General features: G+C 41.9%; 1 protein-coding gene across 1 annotated transcript; it reads right to left on the reverse strand.

The window, feature by feature from the left end:
- Positions 1–585: 585 nt before the first annotated feature.
- Positions 586–6,282, reverse strand: LOC124991212 (melanoma antigen preferentially expressed in tumors-like). Its single transcript, XM_047562073.1, has 4 exons — positions 6,238–6,282; positions 3,022–3,329; positions 2,070–2,675; positions 586–1,162 (listed from the first exon to the last, which is right to left on the reverse strand). The coding sequence occupies exons 1-4, from the start codon at positions 6,280–6,282 to the stop codon at positions 586–588; spliced, it is 1,536 nt and encodes a 511-aa protein (XP_047418029.1).
- Positions 6,283–26,286: the final 20,004 nt, after the last annotated feature.

Consider the following 26,286-nt stretch of genomic DNA (forward strand, 5'->3'; position numbering starts at 1 on the left):
GGTTAGCAGTGACAGCTCATGTAAAGAACACTTTACTCCAGTGGTATTCACTGTTGGACACTGTTTCAGGCCCCGAGAATACAACTTGTGTGTACTGACCCCCTGAATAGCCACAGAAATAAGTAGGAAAGGTATGCCCCAGAGAGAACCAAATGGAGAGAATGATAAATGGTGCCATGAGTTCTTGGCACCATCCAAGTGCTCTAAGCATCTTAGTGCCTTCTCATTTCTTCAATAGCTGGATGTTCCTGAGGGGGAAGCAGGTTCAAATATCACAGAGTATACAAAATGGTTTGCATTGAGGTTCTTTTTATTTCTGGCCATTTCTTTACAGCCATTCATGAAGAGGTAACTCTCAACATATATTTCTAGAAATTCAGATTCATACTTCTAACTTTGTAACATGCATCTCCCCAAAGACATGAACAAACTTCCAAGTAAACAACTGCCCCCCAATCCCATCACTCTTTTCCCACTTAACTGAAACTGAAAACTGAAACTGGCTTCTTTCTTCTAAATGTGTTTACTTTCTGTGCTTCAGTATGTCCACACATCCAAAATAAAGCTGTGGATATGTGCATTCATCTAAGCAGGCATGTAACAGGGACACAGAATGGGTTCTGGGTCATAGAAGGTCCTGTCACCACAGTGAGGACAGGGGTTGGCACTGAACCAGACCATGCCTGGTCGCCCCAAATCACGCAGCATTTGCTTCAGCTTGGCATGCAGGTAGGCAAGCCTCCCTAGGTGGAGGGTACCTTCAACATCTTCATAACTCTCCAGTGGGGCAGGATACATTACATGGCTTAGCTTGCTCAGCCCGATGGTGTGAAGCAGGAGGTTCTCTAACACAGCCATGGAGATGGGATTCCCACAGAAGCTGAAGGTTGTCAGCTGGGAGCAGTGGCTCAAGGCAGGCAGGATAGCAGTGAACTGGGAGTCCATGATCCCACATTCATCTAAGTCCAGATCCTGAAGGGTGGTGGAGGTTCTCTCTAATAGAGCCTGGAGGGGCTCAAAACTTATACAGGTTAGATTGACCCCACTCAAACCCAGATCCTTTAGCTGACTGATGTTGGGGCATTGGGACAGATGTGTCAAATCTGACTCTGAAAGCAGGCAGTTAGTGATTGACAATGTCTCCAAGGGGCTCTTCAGGCACCTGGGGAAAGACAGAGCAGTTAGTGCTGGGAAATATTGGTAGTGGGTATCAGAGGGTGAGAATGACCCAGAAACAAGTTATTTTCCACACATTCCCTTACCTGGAGTTCCAAACAACCCTTTACAGACGGGATATTTGAGACAAATCTGGAGGGAGAGATTCATGCTGATAAGATCGCTAAGTGCAGAACCTATAATCTGAAATGTTTGATGGGCTTTCCCTTCTTTAATGCTCTCCTTGCTTAGCTATTTTTAGTCATCTTAGACATCACTTCCCAAAGCCACACTCCCCAGACATAAATCCATTATTTAGTGTCTAGTAGCAGTAAGTCACTGTTAATAGCGTCTAACCAACTTTATAACTGAATTTGGTCTTTCCAAAATTCATGTGGAAATTTAACCCGTATTATAAGATATTAAGAGGTGGGACCTTTAAGAAGTGATTTGGGCTCTGCTTTCATGACTGGATTAATGCATTCACGGTGACTAGTAACGGGTAATCTCAAGAGTAGGTCTACTATAAAAGCTAGTTTGGTGAGGACTCTTGAACACTCCCTCTCACTACAATGCCTGCACTACTCAGAAACTCTGCCAGCAAGGAGGCCATTACTGGATGTGGCTCCTCAACCTTGGAATAAAACTGTGATCTAAAATAAATCTATTTTTTATGATGTACCCAGTCTGTGCTATTGTATTATTAGCAACAGAAAAGAGACTAAGACAACCTCTAACCTTTATTGGGGTAGCTGTGTGATACCATACTTGGGAACAAGACGATATGGTGACTTCTAGTGACCTGATCCCTCTTTCATTGTTTGTGGCAGGCACACAGAAGATGCCCATTGCTGTTACTGAAATGAATAAAGGCTTATTCTAGTCTACAGAGCAACCTTACCATCATCCCTCACCTGAGCACCTGGTTCAGACGGCCTTTGAGAAAGGAGATAGAGTCCAAATACAGTTCCTGGAGGTGATGCAGACTGAGGAACTGAGAGGTGAACTGACTGACACACTGCTCCTCCTCCTCCAAGGAAGTGTAGGAAGACATGTGGATGTGGGATAGGAGGAGTCTGCGCAGATTACCCATCTGACCCAGATGAGGAGCAAACTTCCCCAAGGTGGACAATTTCCAGGTACAATTCACTTCCAAATCCTGGACAGAGTCCAGCCGCACCATTTTCAGGATCGTCTTAATATTTTGCATGGGCACTGAAAAAATTTTCAATTTCTTACAGCACAGGTGTAGTAAACCTTTCTTTTGCTTGACCTTCTCAATGAGGGAAGCAAGCAATTTATCACGGCTGCCTTCCTTGAGACACAGGTCTATAAGCACTTCCACAGGAGCCAAGGGCTGCTTCCCCCTTGTTCTGCAACCATCCACTCTTCGCTTCTTCATGGGCTGGGTGGCCTCTGGCTCCATCAGTGAGTACACACTAGCCTTGCTTCCAGACCATATGGTCCAGAAGTCCCGGTGAGCATTCTTGCGTAAATCTAGCACTTGCAGTTTCCATCTTCTGTAGGGAAAATAGGTAATTAACTCAGAATAAGAGCAGAAAACTCATAACCTTGGAAAGAAGCAAAGCTGCAGGAACCTGCTTCTCCTTTGGATTCTTCTGGAATCCATTCTCCCAAGACCCTTCTGGTACCTGGGAGGGAGTACCCTATGCATTTTAATCAGCTTTCCACATCCAGAATCCCATTCCCAGAGTGACACCAAGCAACAGACCTCAGGCCTCCTTGAACTTCCTCACTAGCACCACCAGAAGCCCCTGGTCTACCCTCTTGGCTCTCCATGTTCCCTGAATCCAGCTGTGTCATGCTGACTCCCAGGGCCCTTTGAGGCTACTGGACTACCCTCACCTGGGGCGAACCTCCTGAGCAAGCAGCACATCAAGCCCATTGAGTGCAGCTTGGAAGTTCTCCTGGTGAGGCTGCCATTCCTTCATCAGGGATCCCAGAGGGAGGCAAGCAAAGGGCCAGGACTGCACCATCGCCTTCAGGGTCTTACTGCGTCGCTCAGCATAGGCCACCGTGAAGAGAGGTGGGAAGAGCTCTGTGGGGAGCTCCTCCAGAGCTGCAATGGCCAAGGCCTCATCCCTCAACAGACTTTGCCCAGCCAATTCCAGGAGCCTTGGTGGAGCCCACATGCTTATCCTGATGAATCTCTGCTCTAAAGAGAATCCTGAGGAAACATGCAGAGAACAAGGTATTCTCAGGTTAAGAATAAGCAGCTCCACATTCTCCCAATCCTTCAGAGGGACCAACTTAGGGTTAGTTACTGCTCTGGCAATAGCAAGGAAATTCTCAGATTATCCTGATTCCATTCTGTACTTGGTGGCCACAGAGCCACTTCTGTGTCTCTGCCAGCACCAGAATGAGCATCTGGTCAAGTGCTGAGGTGGTGGCAAGATGACCACTGACCCCATCTCATATCCACCCATTCACTGCTCCATTTAATTCTAATTCACCTGAGAAGAAAGTATTGTGGAGCCTGAAAGCTGACTGCCCCTTTTAGGGAAAAGTTTGAAATTATAAATTAAGACTATCTTATTGAAATGTTCAGGACCAGAAGCGTTTGGGATTTTTTTATTATTTCAGATGTTGGAATATCTGCCATGTAGACTCTAAGGTATTTTGGGTAAGGGACCCATGTCTAAACACAAAATTCATTATGTTTTATATGCCCCTTATAGCCTGAATGTAATTTAATGTGTCAGATATAATAATTTTTTCATGGAACAAATTTTTTAGTGTAGATTTTTCCATACACAATACCATGTTGGCACACAAAAACCTTCAGATTTTGGAGCATTTTGAATTTCAGATTTTTGGATTAGTAATGCTCACCTGTATTTTCCAAGGACATTGGGAATGGGAATATCACATGGCCCAGCAAAGCCTCCTTCTCTGCTCCAACAATAAGCCAGGTGGGACAGGTAAGGAACACATGCACAATGGGTGCCACTGTATTTCCCTTTAAAAAAACCTTTAAATGAGAAACTATAAAAGCAGTTTATAGTTATAAATGCTGTCATTTAGTCATAGCAGTCATAGCATTTGGAAGAAAGAAAAAATTCAAGAGGTACATCTTTTTAAAGTATTTTTAGTTATAGATGGACACAGTCCCTTTATTTTTTTTTTATTCAATTTTTTTAATGCGGTACTGAGGATAGAACCCACTGTCTCACATGAGCTAGGCAAGCCCCAAGAGGTACATCTTAATGTGTCTCTACTACACAGTGATATTAGGATTATCACTCTAACATGAAATACAGAGGAATGAATAATATACAGTACAGCAAAGCCTCCATTTTCTTTAAAATACTTTAACTGACAAAGTATGTATTCATGGTGTATAGTGAGTGTTACGGTTTGGATGTGAGGTGTCCCCAAAAGCTCACATGTGAGACCATGCAGGAACTTTCAGAGGAGAAATGATTGGGTTGTAAGAGTCTTAATCCTATCAGTGAATTAATCACAGATGGGATTAAATGAAGTGGTAGGATTTGGCTGGAGGAGGTAGGAATTGGGGCGTAGCTGTGGGGTATATATTTTGTATCTGGAGAGTGGAATTTCTCTCTCTGCTTCCCTCCACCACTCTCTCCTGCCATGATATTCAGCCTCATCTCGAACCCTGAGAAATGGAGCCAGGCTTCTATGGACTAACACCTCTGAAACTGTGAGCCCTCAAATGAACTTTTCCTCCTCTAAAGTTGTGCTGGTTGGTTCATTTAGTCATAGCAAAGAACTGACTAAAACAGCAAGTTAGGTGTGTTGCTGCACGTCTGTATTCCCAGACTCTGGAGGCTGAGGCAGGATGATGGCAAATTTGAGGTCAGTCCCAGAAGCTTAGCAAAATCCTGTCTCAAAATAAAAACTAAAAAGGAATGGGGATGTAGCTCAGTGGTAGAGTGACCCTGGGTTCAATCCCCAGTACCAAAAAATACTTACATTTATTTTGAAATATGCATAAACTGTTGAATGGTTAACTCAAGCTAACTAACATAGGCATTATATCATATACATACTAATTACATTAGTAATTGTGGTAAGAACCTTTAAAATCTACTACTCTAGCAATTTTCCAGTATACAATTCACTGTCATTAACTGTAGTCAGTACTTGTACCCTAAATGTCTTGAATAAACTTTCAATCCCCAAGAAGATGAAAAGGGGGGAAAAAAACAAAGAAAAAAGGAAAAAAAAAAAAAAAAAGAGAGAGAGAGAAAAATCTTTCACTCTAAAAACATCCTATGAATCCCTCCCACCCCAAGGGGTATGGTGGATTGAACCCAGGGGCACTCTATCACTGAGCTACTTCCCCTGTCCCTTATTATTTTGAGAGAAAGTCTCACTTAGTTGCTGAGGCTGGTCTTAAACTTTCGATTCTTCTGTCTCAGCCTCCTGACAACTGGGATTACAGGCATGCTTCTATATTTCACCTATGAAGTATTTCTAAGCTTTTAAAATAAAGAAAAAAACCCAACTAGTAAAACCACAAAACTTATAAATGACAAAATCAGAACTGGTTGCACTCTAAATGTCATCAAATAAAATTCCAACTAGTCATGTCTTTCATTTCCAAAACAAACAAACAAAAATATTTAATTATTTTAAACATATATAAAATGGCATAACCAAACCAGAAAACAAAATGTTTCAAGTTAAGGCAAAATGCATTAAGAGGAAAGAGCAAAGCTTAATCCTGATCTTTCATAAGGAAAGGAAAACTCTATACAGAGTTAGCCTCCCAGACCACGAAGACCTTGGTTGAGGTTCCTGACCCATCAGGTCCAGATGCAGTGTAGGGAGCCTTGTGCCTCAAGTCAGGGAGGACCAAAGAATTAACTCCAATGTTCCAGGCTTTTGGGTCCCCTTCCATAGTTCTCAGAAGTTATCATAGGACTTTCTGAGTACACCTTCCCCTTTGTAGCCCTAAGTCTACAATTATAATGGAAGAATGAAATCTGATTATATTATTGGATCTTCATTCTGTGTACCCTGATAAGGTGTTTCGCATTCTTTGGGTTCAACTCACTGAACCACATGTCTATTCATAAAAGGGAAAGTAAAAGCAAAAGCATCTGAAAGTATAATTGTTGGGAGAATTTGTGGCCACATAAAAATTTCAAGTTAAAAAGCTCTATGAAGAATGATGTCAGCTCAGAAGGGGGTAAAAACCCTCAAATTAAGAATTCACAAATACCACATTTTAATCTATAATTTATGTTCCCTAACAATGCAAATCAAATACCCATTTAGGTTTGTACAAAGGTACAACTGAGTGGTGGTCTTCCAGACTTTGAAGGTCAAGGCTGCCCCAAAGAAAGTTAAGTCAAAATTACAAATAGGAGTAAGGGGTGGGCTGGGAAGGATGGGGATGGGATGGAGTTGATTACACAAGTCCAAGTGTTTTGTTTGGGGAAACTTCAAGACTTCTGCCCAGATGAAACTGAGTGATTAAAAGAAAGGATAAATTTGGTGCAGTGGCCCATATCCCAGCTATTCGGGAGGCTAAGGCAGGAGGATTCACTGAGTCCAGGGTTCAATATCAGCCTGGACAACAGAGCAAGACCCTGTCTCAAAAAATAACTCAAGATAATCACTGAGGCAGAAGGTAGAGTCAATCTTCCTTTCTCCCTATAGGTAAAAAGGTGTTCCTTCCCCAGAAGAGTTTCAGGATTCGCTCAGAAAACTTTGACTTGAGAAAATTAAATCTAGGAACGCAGGCTGGGGAGAGAGCAGAGGATGATATACTTAGAGACTAAACCTGGGACTGCAACCTTTTCAAGCCTGAAAGCCACTGAGAAGTGACAGCTGTAGGTTCTTTGGGATCTTGGAGTCAAGCAGATAAATACACAGGGGCCAAATGCACATGTCCTTGGCTTTTCAGAAACTACAAGATATTCTGTTTAGAGCTGATGTTTTTTTCACTGGTGAAGAGAAGACCATCAAAAGCCATAGTTTTCTAACTAGGGCTGCTTGTTACAGTATCTAGAAGCCAGATGCTATGGCATATGCCTGTAATCCCAGCAACTCAGGAGGCCAAGGAAGGAGGATAACAAGTTCGGGGCTAGCTTGGGCTGCAAGACCATTTCAAAGTAAAAAAATTATGAATAGGGATTGTAGCTCCCTGGTAAAGCACTACTGGGTTCAATCCCCAGTACTGGGGGTGAAAAAAAAAACAAAAAAACAAAAAACAAAAAACAAATGTCTCAAAACAACAAACCAGGTAATTTCTACAATGGTGAGTATTATCCAGTCAAACATTTGCCTTAGAAAACAAAAAATTCAAAGGTCTCTATTGGTTCTTCTGGCACGTTCCAGTTCGCAACTGGATATGGTCTCACTTCAGACTGAATACTGTCTACATCTAAACGGGGACTGTCCCTTTCTTCCTTGTCAATGAGGACCTACTTGCTGACAAGGTATTCCTGGGTCCAGTCAGTTAATTTCAAGGGATGTGGTAGTAGTGGTGATTGTGTGTGGTGTGTCTGATAAACTCAGGGGAAAAGGAACAAGGACACAGAGTGGTGGAGAGTTGTTGGTGCAAGTCAGAGAATGATGGGAAAGGAGAATTTCAGTAGAGCAGGAAGTCAGGACTGGCTCTCACAGAGCGGGGTTCCTTAAAGGTTGAAGGTTAGTGTCTTAAGACCAATCAAAGACAATGTGGGCCTGGATTTGGAGGCTGGAGTGTCCTAAGGGTATGACTTTGTTGGGTCTGGCCTGGATAAGGTAACACTGTTAAAGGTCACTGTCCACCTACCCCACCCCAAGGGCCCAAGTCAGGACACTAGGGAGTGTGGGGAGAGGGACAGATCCTGAATGCAAAGATGAGAGAGAGACTATAGGGAAGGAGGGAGGGTTCCAGCCTTGACATTCAGCCCAGAGCAGTATGCTCTTTGGGATGTTTGCACCTTATTCTCCTGATTCATCATAGATCACTGGACTGTGAAGATTGTCCCTCTCTGTCATGTGTAATAGAGAATGTGTCATCCAAAATTTAGCCCCTTGGTGATGGGAGTAAAACCAGGGTTCCCTAGGCTGTGTAACATTTTCTCCTGAACAAAGAAGGGGAACAATGGTACTTGGGATACCGGGGCAATGGTCTCACATTCGACTGGAAAAAATTCTCCACATCCCTTGGTAAGGGCAGGAAGGAGGTCCTGGGACAGGTAGGGTGGCCCTGTGCACTTGTTCCCTGAAGTCTCTGGCACAGGGGATCCTCTCTCCTTGATTTACTCAAAAAAAATTACCAACCTTTCTAGAGCAGAAGAGGGGAACAGGGAGTAGCAGAAGGGAGGGGAAGAAGTGAAAACTGAATTAGAACAAATTATATTCCATGTTTCTATAATTATGTCAAAATAAAATATGTATAACTAAAAAGAACCAATAAAAACTAAATAAAATTTAAAAAAAAGATCTACTGAGTTCCTTAGGGGACATCAAGTGTTATTCTGAGAGATAGGGAGGAACTCCCAGAGCAAGGCCATAAAAATGACCATGCAAACTGAAACTATGCAGTCATCTTAACTTTGCTCAGGCAAAATTATGATGTTTCCAGTCACTATAATTTTTCTATTGGTGATAAATGTATAGAGAAATGAAAAATGTAAACCAGACTTATTAAGTGTAATGTTTGAAATATTGAGAAAGTTTTGTTCCTTTGTAAAGATCTTATCAAGATTAGTATGAACAATGCTTGTTTTCTTGGTGCAGAACTTTGGATACAGAGCAAGCATCTTTTTTATGCCCTATTAAGTTTGGACCAGCTTCTAGCATATTATTCTTTATGCTCTCAGTGTCATGACTAATACCTTTTCCCTCATAAAATTTGAAGCTAAGTTCTGACTGTTCTATGACCATTACAATAACTGAGCGTGTCTTCAATGTGGAGATTCCCCAATCATTTCCTTCGGGACACATTCTTCTGGTCAATTTTCTTCATTATATTTCTGTGGGAAGTTGGGGAATATTGGCCTGGATCTGAGTGGGTATGGTTCAGCCTATGACAGAGTAAAAATAATTCCTTATATTTGGTAGAACTTAAAAGATACCAGAGCCTTTCACTTTTCTGGTCTCATTAGCTCCTCTCTGAAGACATGTAACTTCAGCACTGGTCTCAGATCAATGTTTCCTTTCCATGTGCAGGAAATGATGCTCCCAAAGGTATGTCACGTGCATCTGAGTCACATAGAGGGCCACGCAAGTGAGGGTGACACAACTGGACTCTGGGTGTGAGCCTGCTGGGGGTGTGTCTAAAGGAGTTAGAAAGGGGAAATTCCACTATATGTGTATAGCAGACATGGGCAAAATCATGGAGGAGTGTAACAGCCTCCATTTGGGTGCTATCCTTCTTCACAGTCAGGGGTGCAGCAGATGTGCAAGGTGGCTTCTGAGTCGGAGATTAAGAAGGGTGTGAAAAACCCAGCCTAGCAGCTCCAGGAGACAGCTCCCTGGAGCATCATGACCACAGTTTGAGACCTATGCTCTGCTCTGCTCATTCTCCTCCTCACCACATAGGAGACGTTCTGGCAGCCCAGGGCTGAACCATCTCAATCTGCCCCAAGTTCCTCTGTGGTCATGACTGGAATTTACTCTCTCCACGTGGCTCCTCTTTTCTCAGAGTCTTGGGTTCACTGTGCCTAACATAAGCACTCTCAGAGTCTGAAACTGGACAAAATGTCAAGTCTCGTGCTCTGGAGTCAATGACATTGGGGTTTATAATCACTTAACCTGGGACCTAAAACTGGCACCCTGCTGCTCACTCCCCAGGTGTCATCCTTGACCTAACTCAATTCTCCAGATATAGATCAGACCATAGGACTCCCTGGCCTTCCCCAGGTGGTGCTCGAGGACAAGGATGGGCAGTCCTGTTCCTCACTTTCTAGAAGTGATCCACACTCACCAGAAGTGAAATCAAACCTTCCTGAGCTCATGTACCCTCCCTATTAGACATCCTGCACAGATCTAGTCTTTGGTGTCTAATTATTTTATGAGTAGACATTCTTAACATAACCACAGTTATGGGAATAGAATCCCCAACATGCTAGGGCTACTTCTTATAAAAATAAAGTTGAAGAAATAAAATACTCGTAGAGGAAAATTATTTGAAAAAAACAAAGGCTGCTTTTGCTTCTACTGGGAGGGTCTTCAGGATACTGACTCTAGCTCCTTGGTGACAAGGTAAGATGGTGAAGGGCCACTCCAGGAAACCTACATGGGACAAGGAATTAAATTACCTGCTGATGTCTTCTGCACACTGGCACACCGTAGACTGGCCTCAGGTCCTCCAATACTTCGTTTTCCAGATGTCCTGCTGTGTCACCAGTTTCCAAACAAGTTTGAGAGCAATAACCAAAAGGCTCCAAAAACAATGAGATCGTGTTTGAACACATGTAGTTATGAAACAACGGCCCCTGCCAGTACTGCCAAGAACCAGCACTGGAGCCTTGATTCTGCCCTTTTATATTTTGAGGTACTGGGGATTGAATCCAGCGACACTCTACCACTAAGCTACCTTCCCAATCCTCTTTACTTTTTATTTTAAACCATGGTCCCACTAAACTGCCCAGGCTAGCCTCAAACTTGCAATTTTCCTCACTATAGGCCTGCACAACCCCACTGGGCTTCAATCCTACCTTTTGGGAGGGAGACTACTTATTATCTCCAAACCTTAGCACTAGTTTCTTTCTCAGGGGGACTGCAGGGCAATTTGAGTGGCATACCCTGTGTTTGTTCACAATTAACCCTTCTCCTCAAGTACATTGGCCAGCAGTCAATTTTCTGCCCCTCCCTAGCTTCTTCTCGGAATTCTGACGCCTCTGGCTGAGCTACCCCACATCGCCCAGTACGTCCTCGCCCGCCAGAGGGGCCATCCTTAGGGCGGCTACCCCAGGCAGCAAATGAGCTCAAACCGTGAACCCAGACGCCTCCATCCGTTGAATTATGCTGTCTAAACCTCTTCCCTAAGGCTACTTTTCCGAAGTGGGTATCTTGACTATCTCAAATCCAGCACATTGTTATTTATGCTCTTCATCTCAATTCTCAATTATGATAACCCCCTTACAGATGGAAACCAGGAATCTCGGGGCAGGGGTGGTAGCTGGGGAGGCGGCCAAGGACGCCCTAAGAGAAAGGGGAGGACAGAGTTTGAACTCACCCTTTCTTCTACGCCGCGCGCTTCGCCACGTGGCCGCTTTCCTCGCGCAGCTGTTGGAAAGAAGCAGACGCTGACTCAGCAAGTTCCCTAGACCTCGGAAACCGCCGGATTGACCAATCCTGGCTTCGCTTTTCTTCTCGGACGGAATCTCGCGAGATCAGGGCGGGATCAAACAGGATATCCAGAAAGTTCTCTAGGACTGGCGCGAGATAGGGGAGGGGGATGGAAGTTGGGTGAAAGGAGCCTGAGTGGCACCCAAGGCCCCGCCTACCTGGCAGGTCTAGGAGTGGGTTGGAAATATAAGAGCCGGGAGGAGGGAATGGGGTTGGGGACCATTGGGTGGAGGGGGAGATTGGAGTTGGGAGGAAGACAAGCGTGGGCGGATGCAGATTAGAAGGTTAAGGCAGCTGTGGGGAAAGCAGGGAGTGAGATGGAGGAGGGAGGGGGAAGGCAATGGGGTGGGGGCAGGGATTGGCGGAGGAGAAGCAGAAGGGGGAGGTCTGTGGGGAGGGATAGGGGACCCTGGGATGGGGAGAGTGAAGTCTTAACCTCGACACATCCTGGGACCTGTGTTTGGAGGGGCGTCGGGGGGTGGGGGGTGGGGGGTGAGGGGGAGGGGGGCGGGGTACTCCTTTTACTCCATGCATTTGGGATACAGGGGCACCTCCCAGTTCCTTGATTGAGCATCCCAGCTCCACCCCATAACTTTTTTCCTAGAAAGATACCACTTCTCTTGGTGGGTCTCCCCACATTTGGTGGGGATCTCTCTAGACTCATTTATGTAATAGTAAACTGAAGAAATTCCCAGACAGATTCAGTTTATTTTTCCCTTCCTTCGGAGTGTGCTTTCTTCGGTTTTCCCTCAGATTTGTCTTCCCAAGGATTTGGTTTTCCAAGGTTGTGTGTGTGTGTGTGTGTGTGTGTGTGTGTGTGTTTTGTACAGGGAATTGAACCCAGGGGCTTTCAACCAATGAGCTACATCCCCCATCCCCGGCCCTTTTAAATTCTATATATAATTTAGAGACTGGGGCTTGCTAAATTGCTGAGATTGACTTTGAACTTGCCATCCTCCTGCCTCTCTCTTCTGAGCTGCTGGGATTGCAAGTGTGTGTCATTGCGCCCGGGCTAGCTGCTGCTGTTCTTTTATTTTTTTATTTTTTTTTAACCAACTAGGTACCTGTTAGTTGGGATCTGGGAACTGGTGAAGGATGTGGAGGATTGTAGACACTCAGATTGCACCTGTGCATCTTGACCACAATGGGGAAATTGTCCGGGGCCAGCAGTGGGCGCTGGGGGCATGAAATCTCTGAGATGGATTGCAAAGTTTGTGTCAGATTTTGGCACTTGGTTCCTCCCAAACTTTTTTGTGGGGTCTGGGGGTGGGAGAGGCAGTCAGACTTCTGGAGGGATATGGAGGATCTTTCCCTGGTGAAGAGGTAGGAGAGGGTTACCAGTAAAATGGAGGCCACATTGAACGTCATTCAAGTTGTGCAGGGATCTCTTTGGGTCTTTTGAATTCAGCTTCTTCACTCCTGCCTGGGCAGTAGTTTACACAAACTGTTTTTCTCAGTAAGTGGTAGGAATGGGGTCTAGGACTGCTTTCCTGTTGTCTTAAGAAATTCCAAATAGTCCTGGCCATAGTATCCTGGTGGCTAAGAGAAACGGGTAGTGTGGAAGGGTTGCTTTATTTCCTGAATCTGTCCTGTCATTACCTAAACATTCCCAGGTTTGTTTTTGAGGGGCTGTGGTTCAAGATTAAAACAAAAGAAATAAATTTGTTTTTGTACCAGGGATTGAACCCAGGGCTGCTTAACCACCAAGCCATATCCCCAGCTCTTTTTATTATTTAATTTTGAGATAGGACCTCGCTAAGTTGTTGAGGTTGGCTTTGAACCTGGAATCCTCCTGCCTCAACCTCCAGAGCTCCAGGAGTACAAGCTAGTGCCAGCATGCCCAGCTAGTTGACCATTGTTTTAAAGTGACAAAGTATGGGTGGGATGTGGCTTACCTGTAGAAGCTCATGCCTAGTATGCAGGAGGACCTGGGTTCAATCACCAGTGCTTCCAAAAAATAAAAAATGAAATCTTATAAAGTGGCAAATTGTAATTAAATTGTGAAGAAAAATGAATAGGCTGGGTGCAGAATTTCAAAGGTAGATGAACACCTGACAGGGTTGCTTAGCAACTTCTTTCTGATGCCTGAGCCAGGAAGTAGCTAGGGAGCTTGACGGGCCTCAGTTCTAGGCGTGCACATAGACTGTACCCAGATTGAGGTAGCAAAGTGTATGTCCAATTTCAGAAAAGGAAGAAACTATAGCAGAAGGGAGGGAGACGAGGGCTGCAGTGAAAGCAGCAGGTAGGACCTGTGGTACTGGAATTGGGGTAGAGAGGTAGGGTAGGATGCGGTTGGCAGACTTTCAGACATTAGCAGTATTAGATGAAGGAATGTAGAAGTCAGGTGCATCCACACATCATGACTGTTGGGTCTGTTGTGGATCTTCTGAATAAACTCAATCTTAACCTGGAGTCTTTGTGTACTCAGCTCTTTTCTCTAATATTTTCCCAAGATCTGACTCTGTAGCCATCAGTTGGTAATTCATACTTTCATTTCCACCTTTTGGAACAACAGTTACTTCATAGAAACCAATCTGGAGAGGCCTCTCTGCCTGGTGGAGTCATATCCTGATTGGTGGTGTCTCCTTTGTTTCTGTAAGTCGCTTCACTCAGGGACTGAGCCTGGTATCTTTGTAGAATTACCAGGTTGCCATCAGGACCTCTGGCTGTTAACTCCTCCATTGTTGTAATGGGAGGGAGTAATAACTCCTGGAGATATCCAAATCCTAATCCCTAGGACCTGTGATTGTTACCTTATATGGTAAAAATGATTTTTCAGATGTGATTGAAGATTTTGAGAAGGAATCATTGTCCTGGATTATTCAGTGGGCCCTAAATGGAATCTCAGGTGTCTATAGAAGGAAGCTTTGAGGACAAAATAAATTGTTGTCTTTCTAAACTCCTAAATTTGTGGCAATTTGTTACAGCAACAACAGGAATTTAATACAGCTGATTTAGACATTTTTGACATCCTCTGTGTGTATTGTGCCATTTTCATTTGTGCTGCACATGGCCTCCCTAGTGCTAATGCCTTCTCACCTTGTTAAACCTTGGGTATATAGGAAATTATTTTTTAATATTTTTCAGTATACTCACTTTGGTTTTGTGGGTGATAAGTTATGTCTGTGCAAATTATCATGTTTGTCTCCTAATTTGCAACAAACTTGCAGCTCATGTCTGTTTCACGACTAATCGTATGAGCAGATTCTTCTAGAACAAATTAAATAGGAAAACCTGCTTCTTGGAGTGCCTGGAAGCCTCCTGGTAATGGTTGATTGCAGAGGAGAACCCTTTTGTTTGCTTCTTGGAGGAAGCAACCAGTACCTTCTGGCTTCCCATGGTTACTCTCTGGTTATATCCCAGATGATGGGGACTGGTACCCATTATACACCATCCGATGGGTTTCTGATACAATTATTTACTCTCAGTTTTTGTTCTTGTTTTCACAATAAATATTTATTCCTGCATTCCCTTTATGCTTTCTGCTTCTTTAATTGGAGATACTTCTTTGCTTCCATTCTTTAATAATTTTTTTAGTATAAGCTACATAATTTGCATTGGTAGATTTTGTGTTTTTTAAAATGATTTTTTAGCTGTTGATGAACCTTTATGTATTTGTATGTGGTGCTGAGAATCAAACCCAGTGCCTCACACATGCTAGGCAAGGGCTCTACCACTGAGCCACAATCCCAGCCCCATAGATTTTGTGTTTTATGAATGTGTAATGATGGTACATATTTATAGAGTACAGTGTGATAATACAAGTATCCAATATGATCAGATGAGGATAATTGGTATATCTGTCACCTCAAACATTTATCTTGTTTTGGTTTTCTTTTGTCTCTCACAGATATTTTATTCTCGTTTTTATCTTCTGGTGGTGATCTGCTGATTTTGAAAAATGCCTTAAAGGAAAGATGCATAATATTTGAAGTTCATTCCTCTCAATTCCTGAGGCTTTCCCCTAATTGACCAGAGGCTTACGTACTTAAAGTTTTTAAATGTATCATACATTCTGTTGGAAATGATTTTTATTTAACCTTCCCTAGGGCTTCTCATTCCCAGCTTTTTGGCTAAGCAAAGTGAATTTTCCATTTGTAGAAGGGCCAATGACATGGATGCTGTGCTGTTTGGTCCAGATCCTCCTTTAGGGTCAAAGACCTGTTGCCCCACAGCCAGTGGATAGCAGTCACCTGCTAGCTCTCTCCTGAAGCTGATCCCTTAGAAGGTTCTGCTCTCTACACAGCTCTCTTTCCAATCACACCCTCCTTTCAGAGACAAGTTGCATCTAGTGATTGCTGGACACAGGGATATATAGTCCAAGTCCCCTTGTTGTAATGTGGTAGCTCCCTGAAAGACCATCCCAGAGGTGGAGGTGGAACCCTGATAGATGTGGTTCTCACCTCTGCTGGGATGGAACCACAGTGCAACAGGGGGTTGGGGCTGTTGCAGGATGAGCCCCTCATACCTCCCTGCCTGAAGAACCTGCCCCAGGTTTGTTATGGGCATCAGCCAAACCTCGAGGCATGGGTGTCTTGAGGATCTGCCTCAGCTTTCCAGCTGAAGTTGTGTGTTTCCTGGGCAGACACTAAGCATGTCATAGGTGCATAAAGTCATTTTTTTTTTTTTTTTTGAGTTGGGACTTTTAGTGTCACCTTTATTCCATAGCTCTCTATGGAGGCCAGGCTTATTTTCAGTGCTGGTCTGCCTTCTGAGACTCTTGCTCCTTAAACCCTACTCTTGTTCCTGCTCTCTATGTGGGGTTCAAATCTACATCTTCATCTGAGTGCTCTCCCTGCTTATAATCTCCACTTAACCCTTATGCTCAATTCCCCACACACTCTCACTGAATTGCTGACTGCTCTAGGAGAGCCTGATGTATCATATTATGAGGGCTCTTTCCCTAATCTTATTTTCTTTCTTCACTTGCTTTGTGTTTAATGTCCCCAATAGACCTCTGTGTACTCACCTCAGCCTTGGCCTGTTTCCAGACAACTTGGTCTGTGACATTTGTTACCAGGAGAATGACAAACATTCCCTGTTTGCCCTGGATTAAGGGGTCAAGGACATGAATTTTTCAGTGCTAAAAAGAGAACCGTCCAGGGTCAGGAGTGTTTCAGAAAGAAGACTGTGATCATGGATTAGAACCATCTTAATGTGTTTTTGAATGTAGTTGGGCAAGATTTTACTGAAGATTTTTGCATCAATCTTCATCAGAAATGCTGGTCTGTCTTTGTTTCTTTGATGTGTCTTTACCTGGTTTTGATATGAGTGATTACAGGCATCACAGAATGAATTTGGGAGGTTTCTCTCCCTTTGTATTTCATGGTATAATTTGAGGAAGATTGTTGGTATGAATTCTTTAATGGTCTGATAGTACTCTCCTGAGAATCCATTTGGTACTGGGCTTTTCTTTGTTGGAAAACTTTTTATTACTACTTCAATCTCATTGCTTGATATTGGTCTATTTAGGTTTTTTATATCCTCTTGGGTCAATTTGTGTAGGTTATATGTATCTAGAAATTTGTCAATATCTTCCAAATTTTCCAATTTATGGCAATATAAATTTTCAAAATAGTCCATAATGATCCTCTGAATTTCAGGAATGTCTGTGGTGATATATCCTTCCTCATCTCTAATTTTCTTGATTTTGGTTTATCTTCTCATTCTTTTGGTTAGTTTGGTTAGAGGTATATTTGTTTTGTTTATCTTTTCAAAGAACCAACTCTTTTTTTGTATTGATCCTTTGTGTTGCTTTTAAATTCTCTATTTCATTAATTTCTGCTGTGCTCTTAATTATTTCATGTTTTCTACTGGTTTTGGAACTAATTTGTTCCTGCTTTTCTAGGGTCTTGAGATATAGTATTAGATTGTTTATTTGTGATCTTTCTTTCTTCTTTTCTTTTTATTTAATGTGGACACTTAATGCCATAAACTTTTCTCTTAGAACTGCTTTCATAGTGTCCTTAGAGATTTTGTTATATTATATTGCTCTTTAAGTTTGACTAGGAATTTTTTCATATTTCTCCTCTGATTTCTTCTATGATCCATTCTCTTTTAGAAGAGTATTATTTATTCCCCATGTATTTATGTGGTTTCTGTAACTTTTCTTGCTGTTGATTTCTAATTTCAATCCATTATGATCTATAAAATGCAGGAATAATACCAATTTTATTGTATTCAGTAAGACTTGCTTTGAGTACTAAAATATGGTCTATTTTTGAAAAGATTCCATGAGCTTCTAAGAAAGTGTTTTCAACTGTTGTTGTTTACGGTATCATTTAGGTAAGAAATACCTTTATTCATTTTATGTCTGCATGGCCTGTCTCTTATTGAAATGTGTGTCTTGAAATCACCAAGTTTTATTGTATTATTTTTGGACATAAAGTCAAGAAGTGTTTGTTTTATGTAACTGGGTACACTAACATTGATTTCTAAATATTGATGATTGTTATATCTTTTTTTTGGATTGTTCATTTTAACAGTATGTAATGACAGACTTTGTCTTTTATGATTAATTTTTGCTTGAACTCTTCAGTGTCAAAGTAGTTACTCTTGTTAGTTTTCAAAGTCAGTTTTTGAAGATATCTTTTCCATCCTTAAATTTTTAAGTCCCTGGACATCTTTACCTCTAAGATGAGTCACTTGTAAACAGACTGTGATAGGGTTGTCATCTTTTTAAATTCATTCTGCCAGTCTATATTTTTTAATTTGAGAATGAGACCATTTACATTCAGAGTTATTATGGACAGATGTTTATTCATTATTTCTAGTAATTTTGGTTTGTTTCATAGATATAATTTGTTCTTAAACTTCATTTACTTAGCTGGGAGCTTTGAATTTAATTTTACTTAAGTCTACACTATTAACCCTTTGTTATAAAAAAATATTGTTTTAGGATAAAGACTTTGTCCCACCCCTCAGCCCAGACTGAGCACTGAGTTCCACAAGACCCCAGGGTGCCAAGTGACACAGTGACACTCTTCTTGGATTAGTGTGCTCTTCCCCGGGCCATAAACAAAGTATACAAAAACACCTCTTTTTCCGATTATTCCAATAATTTCTACTTCAGGTTTCCATTACTAAAAAAAAAAAAAATTAATAATAATCCAAACCTAGGATTTCTCTGGTCTCTCAGGTGTGAAAGTCACATTGTGCAGTTTACCACCTCTCCCCTACTGCTTTCCTTCCTCACCTATGGGGTTACCATGGAAGTTCTTCAGCTGGACAGGGAATCTTCTATGCTGCTGATTGGGGCCTGACCTGGAAGACCCCTTGTTCTTGGGTTCATGCTGCCCTTGGAGGAAATACCCTCCCTTGAATTCCTCAGGTAAGACAGGTTCTAACAGTTCAGGGCCCGATAACTGGTAGAGTCAACCTGTGGCATTATGTGGCATTATACATGAAACCCCTCTGCTGAGTGCACTTGCAGGTCTGCTCACTAGAGTTGTCAAGATATAAGGCTGGAAAATTGTGACCTCACTGCAGGACTGACTACATACTTTAAGTGACTGTTGTGGTGTGACTGTACCCTCCAAATTTCATGTGCTGGAATTGTATCCTCACTGTAAGAGGGTTGGTAAATGGCATCCTTGAGAGGTAATTCAGTCATGAGGGCTCTCCCCTAATATCCTTTTCTGTGGAAATGAGTTTTTAATTTTGAGAATGATGAATGGCTTTCTCATAAAGGCAAATGGAGCCCTTTGTTGGCCTCGCTTGCCCTCTCACTTACTGTCATGGGGATAATAGAGCAAGAAGGATAATCAGTTGCCAGCACCCTCTTCTGAGACTCCCCAGCCTCTTGAAAAATGAAACGTTTTTTCTTTATGAGTTTTCCAGTTTCTGCTATTTTATTACATCAATACAGAACAGAATGAACAGAACAGAGCCCTAAGGCAAAAAGAAAATTCAGAAGCCCTATGAAAAAAGCACCAGAAAAAGGAATTACACAAAATGAATCATGATCTTTTTTTCTTTATTCTATATACAACACAATGTAATTAGTAAAGATGCATGAGAACAACACAGATTATACGTTACAAATAATCTTTTTGGTGTCATCCATTTACAATATAACACTTCATCAATAGCTTGATAAATCCTGTGATGTGTCTCACTATCTTTTACATAAATTTACTGATTATGTCATGACAGCATGTAGTTTTAGCAAATTGATATTCAACTGAGGTACTTGAAGGTAATTTCTGTCACTGTGGGCAAATGTATGATGTGACATAATCTTAATAATTTATGACTCTGAGGACAATGTTTTTGTGTTTGAAGCATAAGTGGAGCTATGTAGGGTATTTGCCTGAATGCAGATTCCATTCCCAGAACTTACTCATCTTGCATCACTGAAACTTTATACCCTTTTGCCAACAGCTGCCCATTTTTCCCAGAACCACACCCATGACAACACCATCCTACTGTCTGCCTCTGCTTTAGATTTCAGATGTAAATGAGATCATGTAGCATTTCTTTCTGTGTCTGCTTATTTCCCTTTGCATACTGTCCTATATGTTCATAGACATTGTTGCAAATGATAGCATTGTCTTCTTTTAAAGCATGAAAGTTACTCTCAGCTTCATATGGCTGACATCTTTTTATATGTGGGCTTACTATATAAAAATTAGTAATGAAAACTGAAGACTTTCAGAATTTATTTGCAAAATATGCAAAATATAACATGGGTAAGAATTTAAAGACAAGCTTCGGGATCCCATGACATACACAAGGTATCATGCCTGAAAACAGTAAAACTCATTTGCCAACAGAGTTGTAGGCCTGGTTTCACATGCTCATGCTCATGCATGTTTGTGGATATAAGGGATTTAAAAGACATAAACACAAGCACTAACCAAATATTAGCTCTCACAGCTTAAAAAAAAAAAAAAAAAATCACTTCGAAAATAGTCCCAGGACTGGTGATGTGGCTCAGCGGTAAAAGCACTTGTCTAGCATGTGTAAAGTCCTGAGTTCAATTCCCAGCACCACAAAACAAAACAAAAATAGTCCTAGAAATAAAGTGAAAACTAATAACTCAAAATCAGATAAGTCAAGATATAAGGATCAAAGGATGAAATATTCTATGAGAGAAAGGAGCCAGCAGCAAGTATGAGTCGATTATTTTAGAATGAAACAGATCAATATACGGAAGTAAAATAAATAATTCAGGAAGGAAATAACATTGTACATAGTAGGAAAGAAACCACTACAGAATCCTGAAAATGGAAGCCATTTGAAGAAAATGACTATGGATTTTGGGAACATGAAGCAGTTGTACCTTTCTAAGACAGACCTGACATGGAAGAGCAATAACCAGGTGTGGGATCACAATAGAGAATGACAGCTAAAAGGAGGTGATGAGACAGAAGAGTCACTGAAGGATGAGGGAAGTACAGAGCCAGGAAATGGCAGGAAGCAAGATGTCTTTGTTTTGAGCATTGCACAGACGTGACACAGAGAAGCTCTGTTAAAATGATAAGTTTTGCTGAATCCTGTTGCTCTTAAAAATTCATAAAAACAAATTTCATGTAAAGCTGGGTGAAAGCAAAATGTTGATGCCAATTCTGTGCACAGATACCATAGGGGAACAGGAAAATAAGTACAGAGTAAGGTCACTATGAATATTCTGAGTCTTGATGAGACTTACTTTGTAGGCAGAGTCCTTGTTCAAACAGGAGGTAAATTTACTAAGAAAAATGACACAAAGCTTGAAAAGACTTCATTGATGAGAATGAATTCCATCAGAAAAGAATGGATAGAACTCCCGAGAGAATAAGCAGACACTGAAAGAATTACTTGAGCATGGAATAGTAAACCAGAAGAAATAAAGTGAAGAACTATGCCTTAAAAGAAAAAGGATGTGAAAGAAATGGGAATATTTAAAAAAATGGAATAAACAGTGGGAAAATTGAGAGAAGATTGAGAGAAATGCCAAGAGTTGCTAAATACCATAGCAGTTCTCATGTATAATTGATTGAGGTGCCTGATAGAAACCAAAGGAAAGATGAAAAGGAAATATTGCAACAATAGCTCAAGTTGTTTTCTGGAAATAAATAAAATTCTTTGAATTAGTTTCTTCCAGAGAATCCTGAGCATTGGTTTGGAATGTTTAGTAGAAAGTGAGACTGCAATAAAATCTAGAATTTAAAAGAGAAATCCTTTGGGCACCTAAGATCAAAGAGCAAATAATGGCGAAGTTGCCTTTTCTCTGCTATTTAGAGAGAAACCCTCTGTGCCTGAAGGAAATGGAGCAGTATACTGAAACTCCTTGAGGGAACAATGGGAATCAAGGAATCAATACACAAGGCATAAAGGCCTCAATGTCCTAGTGATCATGGAAGATCTTGATTAAATTTGTTTTCAAGATCCCCTCCATAGGAACAGATTTCAGTCAACAAAATCCCAAGAGAGAAGTTGAAATGAGGACATAAACCAAGGGCTGAATTGAAAGTTACCATGAAAATGTTGGTGCCAACATTTTCAATTAAGACCAATGGGGGATACAGGAGTGAAAGAGTGAAGGTGGTCGTAGTCATTAGGGTGACTCCTTTATAATACATCAAGTTTTACCTTTGGTTTCCTATGATTTTTTTTGACAGAGGAAAAGAATGAAAAAGCAATTGACATCAAGTGACTATCATTTAATACAAAAACATCCACCATTGCAAACAGAACTTATTTACAAAACTGATCCATTATCCATACAACAACATGAACTATATCTAACTGAAATTTTGGAGAAGAAGGGCAGGATGTCGCTTCTGTCCTTGTGCTTCTTCTTTGATTGGAGCTTCTCATTACTAGGGAAGCCCCAGCTCCTCTGATCCCCAAGACTGCAGGTCACTCTCCTCTAATGAGTCAGAATAGAAATCTGCCAGACAAACACAGGTGAGACTGACTGGGGAGATAGAAGGGAGTAGGCACAGGCGGAGAGGAGTATTCAGGTGCACAGGGTTCCTTAGGCCCTGAATGGTGACTTTGTACCCTGACCACCCAGACTCACATCTTGTGTACATGGCCTGTTTTCTAGCCTCTGCTGTGGGTGTTATCTGCAGGTATATGGTATCGACGAATGTCCCCCAGGAGTTAATTTACCTGGACGTTCACTTGGGCAGCCTTCAGGAGCTGGTCATCTAAATAGCAAACCTGATGCGGAGTAAAGGAAAGGGGAGTTTGGATAACACTTGCATGGTGAGATCCAGTGCCACACACTTGTGACCCTTGAGGCGCAGAAGGTCTGGTGACACAGGGAGGGTCTGGAATGAAATGACCCTGCCCCTGCAGCCCCAAACTCCTTAGAATCTGTCACGTAACCAACCCATTAAATATGGACAATTTTTTGGTGCTCTTTTGCTTTTCCTCATGTACATTCCCATCAATTTTGTCTCTATTCATTTTAATTGAAATAGTCTCTTGACTGTGCATTCACAAGTTTCATCATTTTAGAATATTCCAGCATGAAAATAGTTGCAGAATACCATGTTTTTATTGTGTCATGAAGTCATTTATATTTATGTTATTGAATTCCAAAGTGAGAAAATAAAAGTTACAATCTTGCAATCTAGCTCCTTTATCTCATCCATGTGAGCATTACACTGTATTCCATACAAGTGTTTATTTTATTTGAAACAGGTATTTAAGGGCTGGGGTTGTGCCTTAGTGGTAGATATCTTGCCTAGCACTTGTGAGGTCCTGGGTTTGATCCTCAGCACTGCATAAAAATAAATAAATCATATAAAGGTATTATGTGCATGTACAACTAAAATTTTTTATAAGGAAATATGTATTCAAAAAATTACAGAAAAAAATCATCCAAAGAATCTCTGTATAAAAAAGAAATATTGCCATTAGGTGACTCAAGGCTGCAACAGGGCTCTACACAACCTGAGGGCCCCCAGAACTTGGCCAAATCCCAGCTGATCTTGGAGACTGTACTGTGCCTGCCTGGATGCTGGGGCTTGCTAAGTGCCCCAGGGATACAATCCGGGGCCTGGTGGGCTTTTGTTCTTGCATGAGAGGTATCGTGTCCTGCCTCTCTCCACCTCATGTTCTTCCCAGGATGCCCAAAAGGATGGAGGGTCAGGATCACCTACCAATGTCTCCCTACAACTACTGATTCACTGGTCCCTCTTGACTTGGGCAGAAGTAGGTGTTTCCTGTAGTGTGAAGTTGAACAATACTTGTGGCACATCCACAAAACACCAAAGGAGAAGCCCCCTCTGAATTCACGGCATGTTGGTCCTACCAGCTGTTACAGCCTCTCCTAGTTCAAGCAGCAATATGAGCTTTGGCCTGGCAGGAATAGAGGGAGCTCATATACTGGTATCTATTCCCTAGGAGGATATTCTGGTCCCTCCTTCACTTGCACACATGGATTTTTACAACCCTCTTATTTCCACTTGCATGCTCCCACACAGTAGCTCCCAGTGCAGGGTTCTCCTTGGTTTTCTTGAGGTATCAGAAAGAAAAAGTAGGCAAGGAATAGAGATGTGTACTTATCTGACTCACTCTCCATATACTCCCACCATCCTCACATTGTTCCTCTTCCAGGTTGAAACCATTGAATTCCTGGTCAGTTTCATTTGACTCCAGATAAAGGAATGTTTGTGACATTTGGAAGGAAAGCAAGAATGGTACATGGGTGTCTGGAGCTACCCAGAATAAGAACATGTCTGTGTTACACAGAGAAGTCGACTTTTCCCCAGCTCATTCCAGGAGTATGGGTTCCAGCTCTTCTATCCCCAGCCCAGCTGCTGGCTGGCCATGAAGGGTTGGTTGCTCAGTATAATCAGTAGTGCAACCTAGTGGTGGGAAACTAGGACAATGCCAAGAAAGAAGAGGGCAAGTTGTGAAAATTTATAGACATTAAGTGGTTGACTATAGTCACGTGCCCCTAAATGAAGTGTGGGTCAATGAGCACTGCATAGGCAGTCATGGACCCTAGAGATTGCTTCACTTAATGATGTATTAACCAACTTTATTTGCTTAAGTACACTGTATGCTGTTCACACAACGACCAAATCACAAGAGGACAGATTTCTTGGAACCTGTCCCCATCACTCATAGGAAAGTCACTGTGAATGAACTGCTTAGGTGAAACCAGGTTGTTCCAGAAGAGAACTATCAGAAGTGGGAAAAATGAAAAGAAGATCTAAAAACAGGGGCTCATGAACAAAATTGCAGAGAACAGACAGAAGATGTGAGAGAAAATGAATTGTATGGACTTTGTAGCTGTGTGTCTCCAAATCTTCACAGCAGGACAACTGAAGGGAATCTTCTGAGGGCACAGGAATGGTGGTAGTGATGGGGTGGCTGTGGGAAGGGAAAGGAGAGAGTTAAACCTGAGGTGAAGACTCAGATCCCTCTTGGCTTCTCATCAACATTCCCTTCTCCTGGGCCTGGATTGTAACTGTGGAATGAGGAAGTGGGTCTCTGATCTCGTACTTCTTTTCCAAACCCTCAGATTCCCTAACTGCATGGAGGTTCCTGTGTCATCCTCTTCATCCTCGAGGCAGCCACCATATGCATGACTTTCTGAGCATGACAGTGACTTCTTTCTCTCCTCCCTCCCTTCATTACCTGCTCTCATTCTCTTGTGTCATGCCACTTACTTTTGCTTTCTCAATCTCTATACCCATCCTAGTGCTCTCCAGTGTAAAAACCTACGAGGAAATAGTGCAGATGGATTCCATCCACTGCCAAAACCAACGAATCCCTTCCTATGTTGAAAGTGATTTCCATGGGTTTGGGGCTCGTGTTGGATCCTATTGTATATAATGACAACCAACTCCAAATATACAGTGAGTATTTTATGCCTGTGCTAACCTTAGGTACTTGGGAAATACTGTATCCTTTCCCTAACACCATATATTTCCTGTAGCATTAGAGATGGCAAGCACAAGTTTAGAACTACCAAGACCTGTGTAAATCCCTGGGTCTGCTGTATTCTACATGATGAAACCAGTGGGCCATAAGGCCAGTTTGGGGCAAGCCCAGCAGCCCCTTCCCACACATCCTCCAGCATTCCTTCCTGGCCTTGGAGGGGCTCATGGGGCAGTTGGACACAGCCTCACAAATAGCAGGAAATTAAAATCATCAGCTTTAGGTGAGGAATGGAGGCTGATGTAAGTTGAGGTTAATCTTCTGCCTCCCTGCTCTAGGAGGTGCACACAGTAATCCCAGAGGCAATATTCTTGAACCCATCCCATCCCCCACTTCCAGCATGCTTTAATCCAAGGGTGCACAGTGAAGAGAGACAAGATGTCCTAAAAGTACAGAGGGTGGGAATTGAACTCATACAGAGACATTGAACTTGAACTTCACACAGAGACATTTCAGAGGTAGCACGGTCCTGCCTATATCTTGATTTTGAACTTGGAGACTGCGGAAACATGACAATATAAATTTCTGTAATTCAAGCCAAACAACCTGGTACTTTGTTTTGGCAGCCCAGAAAATCTTTTTAAAAAACCACTATCATTCAATCAGACCTCTTTGGCACTTGTGTAATGAATACTTTAACAATGAGAAAATATTCTTTCTTCTCAATGTTACGTGAAATATGGATCAAGACAGATGACAGCGTGGCCAGAAAGCATATCTCAAAAGTGGAAAAAATGGAAAAATACAAAATGTGTTTCCAGATCACTGTGGTTTTAAATTAGAATTCAATAACCAAAATAGAATTGGATAACCCTCAGCTATTTGAAGATTGAACAACATAGTATGTAAAATAGATGAGTCAAGGACAAAATCTACATGGATATTTTAAAGTATTTTGACTAAAATGAAATGAAAATGTGCCTTTAAAAATTGTGGAATTCAGTGGAAACAGTGCTCAGAGGG

The sequence above is a fragment of the Sciurus carolinensis genome, chromosome 8, assembly GCF_902686445.1.
Source record: "Sciurus carolinensis chromosome 8, mSciCar1.2, whole genome shotgun sequence".
NCBI classification, from domain to species: Eukaryota; Metazoa; Chordata; class Mammalia; order Rodentia; family Sciuridae; genus Sciurus; species Sciurus carolinensis.

Coding starts and splice junctions, on each gene's coding strand:
- LOC124991212 (XM_047562073.1), bottom strand. CDS start 6,282: ATGTGGCCACAAATTCTCCCAACAATTATACTTTCAGATGCTTTT. Junction 3,330..6,237: donor TTATACTTTCAGATGCTTTT/GCTTTTACTTTC, acceptor TTCTCTTTAGAG/CAGAGATTCATCAGGATAAG. Junction 2,676..3,021: donor GCTCAGGAGGTTCGCCCCAG/GTGAGGGTAGTC, acceptor TTTTCCCTACAG/AAGATGGAAACTGCAAGTGC.